The 14,067-nt window shown below is 57.0% G+C and overlaps 1 protein-coding gene across 5 annotated transcripts in view; it reads left to right on the top strand.

Annotated features, from left to right (window-relative positions):
- Positions 1–13,080, top strand: part of Ccm2 (CCM2 scaffold protein) — a 40,479-nt gene extending 27,399 nt beyond the window's left edge. For 3 of the 5 annotated variants that reach the window (XM_004839893.3, XM_004839892.3, XM_087196111.1), the window contains exons 3-10: positions 5,350–5,433; positions 5,971–6,154; positions 8,339–8,475; positions 9,252–9,387; positions 10,524–10,581; positions 10,926–11,061; positions 11,157–11,295; positions 12,459–13,080. In XM_004839893.3, the coding sequence (XP_004839950.1) occupies positions 5,350–5,433; positions 5,971–6,154; positions 8,339–8,475; positions 9,252–9,387; positions 10,524–10,581; positions 10,926–11,061; positions 11,157–11,295; positions 12,459–12,739 (1,155 nt within the window). In that variant the 3' untranslated portion in view covers positions 12,740–13,080. The remainder of the gene's footprint in view (positions 1–5,349; positions 5,434–5,970; positions 6,155–8,338; positions 8,476–9,251; positions 9,388–10,523; positions 10,582–10,925; positions 11,062–11,156; positions 11,296–12,458) is intronic. The other 2 variants (XM_087196112.1, XM_013070433.3) reach the window with 1 other exon arrangement.
- The last annotated feature ends 987 nt before the right edge of the window (positions 13,081–14,067 follow it).

Genomic DNA, 14,067 nt, shown 5'->3' with positions numbered 1-14,067 from the left:
TGCCTGTTTCTCAGTTGGGTTTTGTCGTTGTTGACTTGTAGGAGTTCTTTAGCATTCCTTGCAGGTTTGACTGCAGTCTTCTCTCCCGGTCTGTGCATTCTCTTTACTCTGTCATGTTGCCCTGCGGTGCACAGGAGTTTTACATTTTGAAGTCCAGTTTGTGGAGTTTTCCTTGGCTGCCTGTGCTTTTGCGGTTGTATCCCAGAAGTCACAGCCACATCTGGTGTCGGGACATAGCTGCCCTGTTTCCTTTTAGGAGATGTACAGTGTTAGGTCTTCAATCTGTACTGAGCTAATTTTTGTATATGCTGTGAGGTGAGGCCCAAATGTCATGCCTCTGCTCATGGAATCCAGTGTCCCCAGCACCATTTGTTGTCCTTCTCCACTGAGTAGTCCTGGTGCCCTTGTTGCATCCTTGACTGCATAGGTGAGGGCTGTTTCCTAGGCTCTGTTCTGTCCCAGTAGTCCCCTTGGTTTGTCCCATGATGTACCACAGTCTTAGGGAACTGTGTCTTTTCTGTCCTTTTGAGACAGGCTCTCGCTATTTAGCTCCAGCTGGCCTCAAACTCACAGGGATCCTCCTGCCTCAGCCTCCTGAATGCTGGATCAGTGGTGTGTTGCCACCACACCTGTCTTATTTGAGCATTTTATATGATTACATTCTTCTCTTGTCTTACCATATTGATTATACTTATTTTAAAATTTTTAGTGGCTGCCTTAGGGTTTGCAGTAAACTTGACAACAAATCTAAATCCTCTTTTGGATAATGCTGTTTTGCCTCCCTGGTAGTACAGTATCACATAACTGTGTACAGATTGAGTGTTCCCCACCCAAAATGCTTGTGACCAGTACTGTAATGTGTAAGAGAACATAAAGCTACAGCACTGTACTGTGCAGTACAATCAGCAAAAATTACAGCACTGTATAAACAAGGGGTACTGTACAAAAAAAAGACACTGAGGTTCTATAAACAAGATGTACAGAACTGTACAAAAAAGGACAAGCCATAAATCCAAACAGTTGTTTAACAGGTAGGTCATTAAACAAGGAATATCTGTACTTGGGAGGCTGAGGCAGGAAGATGGCAAGGTTGAGGCCAGCCTGGGCAACTTAGACTCTATCGCAAAATGAAAAATGAAAAGTAGAACTGGGGATGTGGCGCAGAGGTAAAGCACTTGCTTAGCGTATGTAAGGCCCTGAGCTCAACCCAAGTACTGGAAAAAAAAAAAAACTTTCAGGTTTTTGAATTAGGGCTCCTCCTTCCTGTCCCTCAGAACATGAATCGCACTGTCGTTTATTTCAGTTCTCCCTAAGCTGTCCTCACCCAATGCATTGTTGCTATTTTTATTTTGGATCAACGGTTACTTGCTAGATACATTAAAAATAAAAATAGAAAATTTGATTTTACCTGCATTTATATCTTCTCTGGTATTTTCCCCCTCCTTCATCAGAGTTTCTGACCAAGTCATTTTCCCTCTGTCTGAAGTTCTTTTAACATTTTTTGCTAGGTACTCCATTATTTCTTCAAGTTTGGAAGATAATTTCACTGGATTCAGAATTGTAGGTTGGCAGATTTCCCTCTTAAATATTAATTCCTTTTAAATATTTCTTCCCTTCTCTCTCTCTCTCTCTCTTTTTTTTTTGTGGCTTCTGAAGAGAAGCCTGTTTTCTTGTTCTAGCCTCTCTTAGGTGTTTTCTTTTCAGTAGCTTTTTAAATATTTTTGGATGTGTGGTTTGGTATCTTGACATTAATTTAAGGAAATTTTCAGTCTTCATTACTTCAGTTATTCCCTCTATCCCTCCCTTCCTCCTCCCTCCCCATATTTTGAGACAGGGCCTTACTATGTAGTCCAGGCTGGCCTTGAACTCACAGCGATCATCCAGCCTCAGCCTCATGAATGCTGGAATTACAAGTGAGCTGCACCACACCTGGCTTCTCTTTCTCTGTCTTCTGCTTTTCCTCATGGCCATGATAGTGTTTTGATTTCTACAATTCTTGATTGACTCTTTCTTAGAATTTCCATCTCTCTACTTATATGACCCACCCTTTCTTGCATGATACACACTTTCAGACTTCTGAGCATGTTATTCATAGCTGTTTGAAATCCCTAGTTTACCAGTTATAACATCTCTGCCATAGCTGAAGTCTGGTGCTTGCTCTGTATACTCCCAACTATGCTTTTGCTTTTTAGTATGCCTTGTAATCTGTCGTTGAAATGTAGACATGCTGTTCCAGAACAGGGAACTTGGCCCTGGGTTATGTAGTCTGCAGTGTGAGGCTTAAGGGTTTTCTGCTTGAGCTTTGGACTCTGTTTCCTATAACTAGATGTCAGGAGTTAAAATTTCCCTTGGTGTCCTTGTTTTTGTCTTCCATTGTTTTTTCTTTTTTAAAATTTGTATTTTTCTTAGTACATGTTTGCAGTATGTAATGATAACGTACATTGTGGGGAGTTGCTGTTGTCTCTTCTTGAGACCCCCCCCTTTTTTTTCTTGAGACAAGGTCTCACTTTGTAGTGCATGCTGGCCTTGAACTCACAGCAAACCTCCTGCCTCAGCCTCCTGAGTGCTGGGATTACAGGTGTGCACTGCCTGGCTTTTCTGTTGACACAGGAGCCTGGTTGCTATGGGTACAGAGGGGACCCTTCCACAGTCCCACCATGAGGTCTCAGTGGCCCTGGCATGAATTTTCCACTTCTTCTGAGTTCTGTTTCCTTACCCTGAGGAGAGACAGATGGGTAGAGGGAGTGGGAACAGGTGCCCCCTCCTGGTCTGTAGTCTTGGCTGTGGTAAGGTCATTTTCCTTGAGGACAGGCCCAGGTTGGGGATAGCAGAGTGCTGTGACCGTGCTTTAATATTGTATTGGTTTAGGGGCCGGGGATTTAGCTCAGTGGTTCCGGTGCCTGCTTCGCAAGTGCAAGGACCTGGGTTCGATCCCTGGTACCAAAAAAATAAAATAAAAAATATTGTATTGGTTTGCCGGGGATTTAGCTCAGTGGTTCCACTGCCTGCCTGGCAAGCACAAGGATCTGAATTTGATCCCCAGTACCAAAACAAAAAACAAACAAAATATTGTATTGGTTTAATATTTTAAGGAATTTTTTTTTTTTTTGGTACCAGGGATCGAACTCGGGTCCTTGTGCTTGTGCAGCAGGTGGCAAAACCACTGAGCTAAATCCCTGGCGCTTAAGGAATATTTTTATAGGTCATTATTATTATTATTATTTTCGTACTGGGGATCAAACTCGGGTCCTTGCGCTTGCGCAGCAGGCGGTGAAACCACTGAGCTAAATCCCCGGCCCCTATAGGTCATTATTTTATCTGTTCCTCTTCCCCTCTCTTGGCCAGAAGCACAGGAAGTTTTCTATAGTCTTCACCCTGGGGACCCCGTAGGGCTCTGGGAAGAGGGGCCTCCATGGCTGGGCCCCCAGGTATTTGATGTCAAGCTGTCCAGTGAAGACCCAGCCCTGTGGTCTCCCTGCCTCACCAGTGCTGGCCTCAGGGTTTCTGTCCCCAGTGAGTGTCATTCTCAGTCAGCCTATTTATCTCTCTAGTTTGTTGTTGTTCCAGTTTTTGAGATGGAATCTCACCGTCTTGCTCAGGCTGGTCTTCAATTCGTGAGCTGAAAAGACCCTCCTGCTTCAGCTTCCTCAGCTGTCTCACCAGCTTTGAGGACAGTGGTTTCCCTCTACCCTCAGTTATCAGATACATCTAAGAGGAGTTGCTGATTTTCATTGGGTCAGCTTCCTTCCTGCAAGCATGGGAGTGACAATCCCAAACCCCATCCACACCAGACCAGAAGCTGGAAACCTTACCTCTTCCTTTTTTTATAGAGAACTTAAATATGTGAGTTGATGAGTGGTGGAGAAGTGCCGAGTGCAAGAATTCTGCCCTTAGGGAGGGATCAGTAGTTCATTAAAAAAAAATCCATGCCATTAAAAACATTGCACTGGGTCTGGGATTTAGCTCAGTGGTTGGCACCTGCTCCGCAAGTGCAAGGACCCGAGTTTGATCTCCAGTACCAAAAAAAACCCCACAAAGCTACATACACACAAAAAAATTGCACCATAAACTAGGCATAGTGGCACACACCTGCAATCCCGACAGGCTGAGGCAGGAGGGTCCCCAAGAGTTCAAGGCCAGCCTGGGGTATATAGTGAGTTCAAGACCATCTTAAACTACATGAGACCTTGTCTCAAACAAACATTTTGCCAGAGCCAGGCATGGTGGTACATACCTACCATCCCAGCTTGCTAGTAGGATCACAGGTTCAAGCCTAACCTGGGCAATTTAAAAACTCAGCAAGACACTCTCAAAATAAAAAATTTAAAAGGGGATGGACCTGGGATGTAGTTCAGTGGGAAGGCTTGGGGTTCCAAACAACAGCAACAGTGACAACAAAAGCTTGCATAGTTTGTAAGACCATAGCAGGCCCGGCTGCCGTTCCCTGAGGCTAGAGGTCACGGGGCACTGTGAGTGGCCGGTGTCTCGGCCACACGTTGCCAAAGGAGCCCATCTGTCATCCGCGCGGTGTGCTGTGCTGCGGGAGCAGAATGCCGCACCCAGGATCTCAGTGACTGGAAGTTTGTTTCCCATGGTTCTGAGGGCTGAGAAAGCCAAGAGGAAGGAGGGATTGTTGGGCGACGAGGCCTCCTCAGAGCGCCCTCCTGTGGCGCAATGGGGAGAGGGCAGGGCGGGGAGAGTGCGCCCTCTGCCATCACAGGTGGATCCTCTCTCCCGCAAGGCCTCGCCCCTTGGGCCTGAGTCTCCAGCGCAGGAACTTGGGGGACATGTTCAGACAAACCCAGGCACTTCATTTCCCTGTCTGTGGTCGTTTCTCAGCTGCATTGGCCTTTGTGATTCATGGTTTATTCATTTTGTTTTATTTTGAGACAGGGCCTGACTGTGTAATTCAGGCTGGCCTTGAACTCACTAAGTAGCCCAGGCTGGCCTCAAACTCTATGACCCTCCTGCCTCAGCCTCCCGAGTTCTGGGATTTCAGGCATGCGCTACCACTTCTGGCCCCTGGTTTATTGTGAATGATGCTGTCCAGGGTGCCCTTGGGTTCAGTCCCTGCACAGTGATCGGGAAACCACCGCCATCCCTTTGCAGGTTCGGCAAAGCTTGTCAGGGAATGACCTCTGTGGGACGTGAATGTGGTGTAGCAGTAGGTGTGGGAGGGCTGTGCCGGGCCCCCGAGACCCCTGTGAGAATCCAGACTCGTGTGCTAGCGCCGGGCTGGAGACCCTGGGCCTGGTGGCCTGTGGCCGAGGAGGCGGTCGGGCTGGGTGCTGCCCTGGCAGTGGCGGTGGCGGCGGTCCTGACCTCATGTCCCCTCTCTTCCCTCTGCAGTATTTAGGTCAGCTGACGTCCATCCCAGGGTACCTGAATCCCTCCAGTAGGACAGAAATCCTGCACTTCATAGACAAAGCCAAGGTAACTCAGCCCCTGCTGCGTGCTCTGCCCTGGCCTGTCCAGGCCTGGGTCCCCTTGCTCAGGCCTCATGCCCGGAAGGGGTGACCCACTTCCACTGGGGCTCCTGGCCACAGGACTGTTCTTCAGTCTGACATCACCCTGTGCGGTGTGGGGCTGTTTCCAAATTTCACAGTTTCAGGTTATTCCAGACCATGTGCCGTAAGTTGAAATCTGAGCTGGGTGAGGTGGCACACGCCTGTGATCCCAGCACTTCGGCGGAGGCTGAGGCAGGAAGATCATGAGTTTGAGGCGAGCCTGGGCTACATAGTGAGTTCAAGGCCAGCTTGGACTGCATCGTGAGACCTTGTCTCAAAAATAAAAGGAAAAAAATCCAATGGAAAGTCTGGATGTAAAGCTATTCCAGGAGAATCCTCCAGTGGGGGGCAGCCCCTCCCTGTGCCAGGAGCACGTGTGACACCAGCCCGCACAGTGCTCCCCCCGGGGCTGCGGACGTGGCCGCTGTGGCCTGCCGTCTCTGAGGCCCCATGTCCTTCGCAGCGCGCCCACCAGCTCCCAGGACACCTGACACAGGAGCACGACGCCGTGCTCAGCCTGTCCGCCTACAATGTCAAGCTGGCCTGGCGGGACGGGGAGGACGTCATCCTCAGGGTGCCCATCCACGACATCGCCGCTGTCTCCTACGTGCGGGACGACGCCGCGCACCTGGTGGTCCTGAAGACAGGTGCGGGGCTGGGAGGGCGGCCGGCCTGGGCCAACCCCATGACTGTGGCTCTGTGCTGGGTGCGGGGAGGCCTGGCTGGTGGCTGCTGTGGCCCTGGGGTCCGTGTCGCACACAGAGCCTGGGGGAGCCTACGGGACTCCGTGTTGACTGGGATAGAGTTGGTGTCCCTCGCCCTTCCTGTGGGCCTCCAGCTGGCCACACTGCCCCATCAGGTAGAGCCAGAAAGCCTGACCGTGGGGACTGGCAGGGTCCTTGACCCACAAACTCCGCCTTCCTGGGGTACAAGCCCCCGGGACACAAGCCACAGGGGCACAAACCGGCGTCCATCGCCCCCTAGAGGCTGTGGCCTGGGGTTCAAGCCAGTGAGAGAGGAAGGGAGGAAACAAACTGCTGTGCTGTCCCTGTCGGCTGAGTTCTAAGCCGGGTACTGCCACAGGGACCCTGGCCTGGGCCTGCAGGGTCACCTTTGTCCCCCGAGGGTGGTGCCAGGGCATGAGGGTGAGGTGAGGGAAGCGAGGTTTCCGCCTGACATTGTCCTTGTTGGGGAGCGGTCGTGTTCAGGGCACCTGGGGGCCCGGAAGCTTCCCACCAGGCCCAAACTCCCAGGAGGGGCCCCCAGGGACCAAGCTGCAGCACCCTTGGGACACTCAGCATCCCAGCCACAGTGCCCATCTTCCTTCACGGTGTTTAATACGCTGTCAGTACTCAGCCATTTTAATCTCTAGAAATGGCAATTAAATGTGGCTCAAAGGACCCCAGAGCGTTTGGCATGAATTCTCTCACTTGACCTCTAGAATCCATCTGGCCCCAAGTCCAGGTGGAGTCACCGAGGCAGAGCTGGGCAGAGGCCTGGGAGGGGTGGGCTGGGCTGGGACCTTCTGGCCTCCTGACCTGGGTGTTTTGGCAGGTGAGGAGCAGCTCCCTTTGTCTCTGCTGCTCAGGGGAACAGGAGGGGACCAGGGCCCAGGTGTCCTGGAGGGCAGTGACTGGAGCCAGGGGAAGCAGGTCCCCTGTGTGCCACAGGGAGGCGGATGGCGCAGTGGGGACGAGGCAGGGCCCTGGGAGGGCGGAAGCAGCGTCCTTGGTTGTGGCAGCCTGCCGTCAACATCACGGCTGCCAGCCTGGGCCCGGGCCCGGGAGTGAGAGAACCAGTGAGACCACGTGGAGTAATGTATCCAGGTCGGCCTCTCCCCAAGACATTACCTGCGGCGACTGTAACTATGACGCACTGGTCCTCATCCTCCTCACACTGGCGCCGGAGCCCCGTGTGGTGACCGCTGAGGCATGGATTTGTCACCCCATGTACGCAGGGGCCTGGTGGTTGCTGGCAGTCAGGTCAGGGCGGCCTGGCCTCTTGAGGGCAGCACACCGTCCTGCCTGCGCCTGGCCTGGCCCTCTCCCCCCAGGCTGTGACCCTCACGTTGCTGGTTCTGCCTTCTTTCCTGCCCTCCTTGGAGAAGCTGCCCTCTGATGCTGGGGGTGGCAGGGCCACTTCTGGGTCCCTGACCCGGCTCTGACCACCGGGCCATGTGTGGGCTGCACATCCGGAATCACCATGTGTTTTCTGCAGAGGTGGAGGGTAGGGCGTTTGGGACATGCCATTGGGGTGTCACTGTCTAGCTTAGCACCTGGATCCTGCCACTCACATGCTGTCAGGCCCAGCCCTGTGCCTGTTTACCCATATGTGAGAAGGAAGTGCCTTAGGCCAGAATATATGGAACCTCGTAGAGGCAGACTGTCAGCATTGTGTTCACGGCCTGTCATCTATTAACTTGAACCCTGTGAAATTGCCTTTTGTGTAGACAAAGAGTTGAATAGCTGTGTCTGGTAGCATATCCCAGCACTTGGGAGGCTGAGGCAGGAGGATCTTGATTCTGAAGCCAGCCTGGGCTACATAAAGAGACCTTGTCTCAAAAAACAAACAGACAAACCAACCAACCAGCTGTCGAGTCCCGGCTGTCCTGTCGCCTCCATCCCTAGCCCAGATGCTAGGAGGTCTTGTGGGGAATACATGTGGGGTGCCATTTTCCAGCAGGATGACACACAGTGAAGTACGGGGAGGGATCTTCCCAGAGCACACACCTGGCACAGGCCGGCCATCTTGGAGGCGTGGCAGACACCTGGCCAGGTAGAGGTGTCCCGAGCGTCCTCCTGCCCCCCAACCTGATGGCCATCCCCCCCCAGCCCAGGACCCAGGCATCTCCCCCAGCCAGAGCCTATGCACAGAGAGTTCTAGAGGCCTGGGCTCGGGGCCCCTGCCGGAAAGCACGGTGGCGCCAGTGGAGGCCTGCTGCCTGGTCATCCTGGCCGCAGAGAGCAAGGTGAGTCAGCCCCTCCAGTCCCGGCCCTCCCATCCCATCCTGTCACCCTCTGGGCCTGTCCCCAAGGTGTCCAGCAGAGCCCACTCGTCATTCTTTCCTCAGGGTGCCCTGCACCGATGGGCATTGGTGACCCACGCGCCGGGCTGCCTGCTGCCAGGGCGGGGTGGCAAAGGGTCCACTCCCTGAGGGCTTCGGGGAGCACCTGACACCTTGCTGTGTTAACGTCTGCTCCGTGAGATGGGTCACAGGGACCTTAGGTGTCCCCGAGCTAGAGCTGTCCAGCCTCGGCAGGAGTGGTAACACTTTCAGCCACTCTGTTCTTCGTTGGGCAGGGGCTCCATTGGACACTGTGGGGAGCTGAGCAGCTGCCCAGCTGTCCTTGGTGACACTGAAGATGTCCTCAGACATTGTCACATCCCGGGTGGACGGCACAGTCACCCCGGTAGAAAGCCCTGCCCTAAACAGCACCCGCCTCCCGGGCTGCCCCACAGCCTTGTCTCCTCTGCCCTTTCTGAGTCAGAGTTGCAGCTGGGAGGGGCTGGGGGTCCATTCATGCCAGGAGGGGTGGGCAGCCGCTTGCTCCCACGTCTGGCACAGTCCTGGGCACCTGTGAACCCACCTGGGCCACTGGCCCTCCTAGAAGGTCCGGGCCGGGTCGCCGGGTCTCCTCTGCCTGCCATCCTGGCACCCACAGAGCCCCGAGGCTGCCCACCTGCCAGGAAGGTAGTCTCCGCCGGCCACTCCGACATGGCAGCCGCCGCTGTCCACCCCTCCAGGTGGCTGCGGAAGAGCTGTGCTCCCTGCTCGGCCAGGTCTTCCAGATCGTTTACACGGAGTCCACCATTGACTTTCTGGACAGAGCAATCTTCGATGGCGCCTCCACGCCTACCCACCACCTGTCCCTGCATAGCGGTACGTGAGCAGTGGGAGAGGGCTGCTCTGGACTGAGGCCCTTCCTGGACCCCAGGGTTCCATGTGGTGTGCTCAGGCACCTGCCTGAGGCCGAGGCAGGGGGCAGGGAAGTAATATCAAGGGAACATGTGCCTCTGAGCGGCCACCAAGCTGGGCACGGAGCAGCGCAGCTGCCTCATGGACATGCTTGTGGGCACCAGGTCTGCGGGACCTGTCGTCCTCCCAGCTTCTGTTCCTTGAGTCCCGATGGTTTACACACATTGGGGGCCAGAAAGGCAGAGGGGCATGGAAGCTTCAGCCCGAAGCTCTGAGTGTGGACAACAGCCTTGCCTGCCCCTCCCTGGCAGATCGCGGGTGGCCCAGGCTGGGACAGGCGTGTGGCCCGGGACAGCGGCTCTGTGCCACCTGGAGCTCCGCTGGCCCCCGTGGGCCCCCCTGCTTCCCAGGTTATAGCTGAGCCTTCCCCTGCCCAGAGATGCAGGAACACCCCTCGCCCTGTGTCGCAGATGGGGAAGTTGAGGCACCGGGGTCAGCAGTGTGTCTGGCAGGACCATTTCAGCCTGACCACTTGGCCATTAACAGATGCTGCAAAATCACACTGGGTTTGTTTTCTTTCCCTGCTACTGGGGGATTGAACCCAAGGCCTTCGCCTAAGCTCCATCCTCTCGCCATGCCCTGTCTCTCACCTCTGCCTGTGGTGTCAGGCTGTCCCTGTCCTCGGGTCCCGAACAGCACCTGCAGTCTCGGTCACACGGACAAAGGCACCATTACTTGGCCTCCCCCAGCCGCGGCTCTGTGCCAGGCCCTTTCTGGGACCCACAAGCTTGGCTGTGTCCAGGCGGGGATCAGATGACCCATCCTGTGATGGGGACAGAGCCTGTCTGGTTTGGATTTGTGCACACTTGACACTGCGAGGGTGGCTGAGGATGAGACCCATGAGGGCTCAGGCTGGGAGCCCGTGCTTGGCACACAGCACCTTCAGGACCCGGCTGGCTCCAGGATGAGGGATTTGGGGGGTCCCCAAAGGCCAGGACAGCTAGCGCCAGGGCCGGCTGTGTCCCGAGTGCTCATCCTGGCCATGTGGGGCAGCGGCCCCGGCCTGAGAGTCGCCTTTGTCTCCCTCGTCTTCCCTACAGATGACTCTTCCACCAAAGTTGACCTGAAGGAGGCCTACGACACTGAGGCCAGCACCTTGTGAGTGCTCGTGCATGTCTGCCACCTGCCCCGGGTCCCTGCCCTGGCCACGTCCCCATCTCTGGCCCGGCTGCTGCTCGTGGCCTCTGGAGTGGCCCTGTACACGGCCTTTTGGGTGGTGGTGTCCTGCAGCCTCCCCGTGGGAGCTCATCCCACGCTCCCCTGCCCTGTCCCCCCCGTATCCCTGCCATGTCTCCTGCGCTCTGGGCGCCACAGCAGGCCGTGGACCCTTGTCACACCCTCAGGGGCCCCAGGAGCAGGTGGGGATCCAGGGCGGGGTCGGGCACCCAGGTGGGACGCAGCTGGGAGCCGCTGCCGCTGCCCACGCACCCCGTGCCTTACAGCTGCTTCCCCGACTGCGCGGACGCCGGCGGGCTGCCACCGCTGTCCTGCATGCAGGCGTCGCCCCACGGCAAGACGGTGAGCGAAAGTGAGCTGAGCGCCAGTGCGGCTGAGCTGCTGCAGGACTACATGCTCACGGTACCGGCCTGGGCCTGGGGTGCAGGGTCTGCGGTGCCCAGCTGCCCGCTGCCCCCTGGGCTTCAGCTGGTGCCCCTCTGCCCTGCTGTCTGCAGCTGCGCACCAAGCTGTCCTCGCAGGAGATCCAGCAGTTCGCGGCGCTGTTGCACGAATACCGTACCGGCGCCTCCATCCATGAGTTCTGCATCAGCCTGCGGCAGCTCTACGGGGACAGCCGCAAGTTCCTGCTGCTCGGTGGGGGCCCGGTGGGGTTGTGGGGTTGTGGGGTGGGGGCTCGGGGCTTCCGCCAGGCTCAGGAGAAGGTGCTGCAGAGGAGCCAGGGGCCCTTCAGGGAGGTGACACTGAGTGTGTAGGAATTTGCTGGGGGAAGAGGCAGGGAGACCTGTCCCAGGTGGCAGGACTGGCCTTTGCCAAGACCCTCGAGGAGCTCAGTGCCTTAGGTCAATGGCTGGCAACACCCGGGGCTGGAACCTGCAGTGCTGCCCCTCAGGGGACATCGCCCCTGCTGTGGTTTCTCCTCTGCCAGTGCTGAGCACAGCGAATTGGCAGAAGCTCCTGAGGCCTCCTGGGTCCGGGCCTGTACCCTGAACCACGGGAGGTGGGTTTATCCCCCCCACGGCCTTTTTGGTTTGTTTTGAGGTAGTAGGGATTAAACCCAGGGCCTTTGCACCGAGCTGCGTCCCCAGCCCTTTTAATTTTGAGACAGGGTCTTTCTGAGTTACCCAGGCTGGACTGGAACTTGTGAGCCTCCTGCCTCAGCTTCCCAGAGTGCTGGGGTCACAGGCCTGCACCACCTCGCCTGGCTTGTTTCCCCGTTCATGGGCCTGGCAGGTGTCAGCCACCTCCCCAAGGCCCCACTCCTGGCGGGATGAAGAGGAATAGGCTCCCTGCTCTGTCCCTTTCAGGAGACTGCCTCAGAGGCCACGGCCAGCGGCTTCCTGTCCGGCTCTCCAGCAGGGTCACTTTTGAGGAGTGGGCAGCAGAGGGCTGAGCCATGGCCTCGCTGGCCCTGCTGGCTGCCCCAGCAGGCTCTGCCTTCCCTCGGAGCCCAGGCTCTGGGGGTGGGGCCTGGCCACTCCCCACTCGTACTCTATGCCTGGGATCGGGCCCAACCTGGCCGTCTGCTTGCTGTGGGGTTCAGAGGTCCCGAGAGACCCTGGGCCTCCAGATTGCGGGTGGTCACCCTGGGCCGGGCCGTAGCTTTGGCATGAGGCCTGGCTGGGGATGGCAGCTCATAGCCAAGGCCACCAGTGGGTTCCAGGACTTCCTTGTCTGTAAGATGGGGACTGTGAGGACTGATGAGCAGAGGTCACCTTTGGTGACAGCAAGCTGTCGGGGCTAGGGTCTTTGGGCATGGCTGTGCGCTGTCTGGGTCCTCAGCCGGGTCCGTGTTGCAGGTCTGAGGCCCTTCATCCCTGAGAAGGACAGCCAGCACTTCGAGAACTTCCTGGAGACCATCGGCGTGAAGGACGGCCGCGGCATCATCACTGACAGCTTCGGGAGGCACCGCCGGGCGCAGAGTGTCGCCTCCACCTCCACCGCCAATGGGAGCAGGGCCGCGGGCAGCCCCGACGACCACTCAGGGCCCTCTGAGGGGGACGAGTGGGACCGCATGATCTCGGACATCAGCAGTGACATCGAGGCGCTGGGCTGCAGCATGGACCAGGACTCAGCGTGACAGGCAGTGGCGGGAGCACCCCACCCTCCGCCAGGCCTTCCCTCAAGGAGGCACCAGCCCCCTGCGGGCCTTTGCGGCAGCACAGGTGGCCAGCGGCCGGTCCTCTACTGTGAAGGGGCGTGGGGCCTCCGCAGGACCCATTGGGTGCAGGGCAGAGGCTCCACGCTTGTCCTGGGCTCTAGCAGGCCCTGCACCAGCCCCACAGGGGAGGCCAGGCCCAGCCTCACCAGCAGGAGAGCCAGGCCTGTGGGCGGGCCAGACATCTGTCACTTTTGCACACAACGTTCCTCATGTAACTCTCAGAGAACTTAAAGAAGTTTACTGCAATGTGAATAATTTAATCTCCCGTTGCCGGGCTTTTTCTGACCTGCCTGGAAGAAAGCTGTGTTACCACGAGGGTCGTCCACTCTGGCCTCTGTCCCTCAGGCCACCCGTCTTCCTGTGTCCTGGGAGGGTGCCGAGGCTCGCGGCTGTGGCTCTTGTGGACCCAGGGCGAGTGTTCTGGGTCTCAGGGTCACAGGCCAGTGGCTGGGGGTGACGCGAAAGCCTTGATCTTTGTCCCGTGCATGGATTCCCATGGGGACCCTGGCTTGCTGTGGTCCTGCCCAGCCCTGCTGGTGACAGATGCCCCCCTGTGAGGCCTTGGTCTCGGCCCAGGGTCGGGGCTTCCGAGAAGCTGATGTGGGCCACACCTCCATCCTTGGCCCTGGCCCCGTCCTGATCCCTAGTCAGCTCCTCCCGAGCCCTGCTGGCCTCCGTGTGGCCTCTGTCCTCTGGGCCCTTTCTGACCTTCTGTGGGACATGGGGAGAGGACCTGGGTCAGGACACTGGGCTCTGCTGAGACACGAGGCGCAGCCAGGAGCTCCCCTCCTGCCCATGCTGGGGGCTGTGTCTGCTGGGGAGAGGGCTGCCCTGGACACTGCCTGTCCCAGCCAGCCCAGAGGTCCCTGAGCAAGGTGGGCAGGTCCGTGTGGTGTCAGCCCAGCATGGAGCCTGGGCCAGGTCTTCTGTTTGCTTTTTGAGATAGGGTCTGGCTGTGCAGTTCAGGCTCGCCTTGCACTTGGACTGGGTTTTACAGAGATTTCTGTTGTGCTCCCTTGTGTTGGAGCTACCCCTAGTCCCTGGGGGCCTCAGGATTGGCAAAGACAAATCACAGACTCATCCCTGGGTCCTGCCCAGTGGGTCCCAGTGCCACACAGGTGGAGCATGGCCTCAGCGCCATCTGTAGTCACAGGGGCCACAGGCCTGATGCCACAGCATGGCCCAGATGGCTCAGAGCTCACCAGCTGCCATCAGGGAGGCGAGAGGATGTGGGGCAGATGGGCCCT

The sequence above is a fragment of the Heterocephalus glaber genome, unplaced genomic scaffold, assembly GCF_053883595.1.
Source record: "Heterocephalus glaber isolate CG9 unplaced genomic scaffold, H.glaber_assembly_v1.0 deba00001610, whole genome shotgun sequence".
NCBI lineage: Eukaryota > Metazoa > Chordata > Mammalia > Rodentia > Bathyergidae > Heterocephalus > Heterocephalus glaber.
This window is presented reverse-complemented; position numbering and strand designations above follow the sequence as displayed.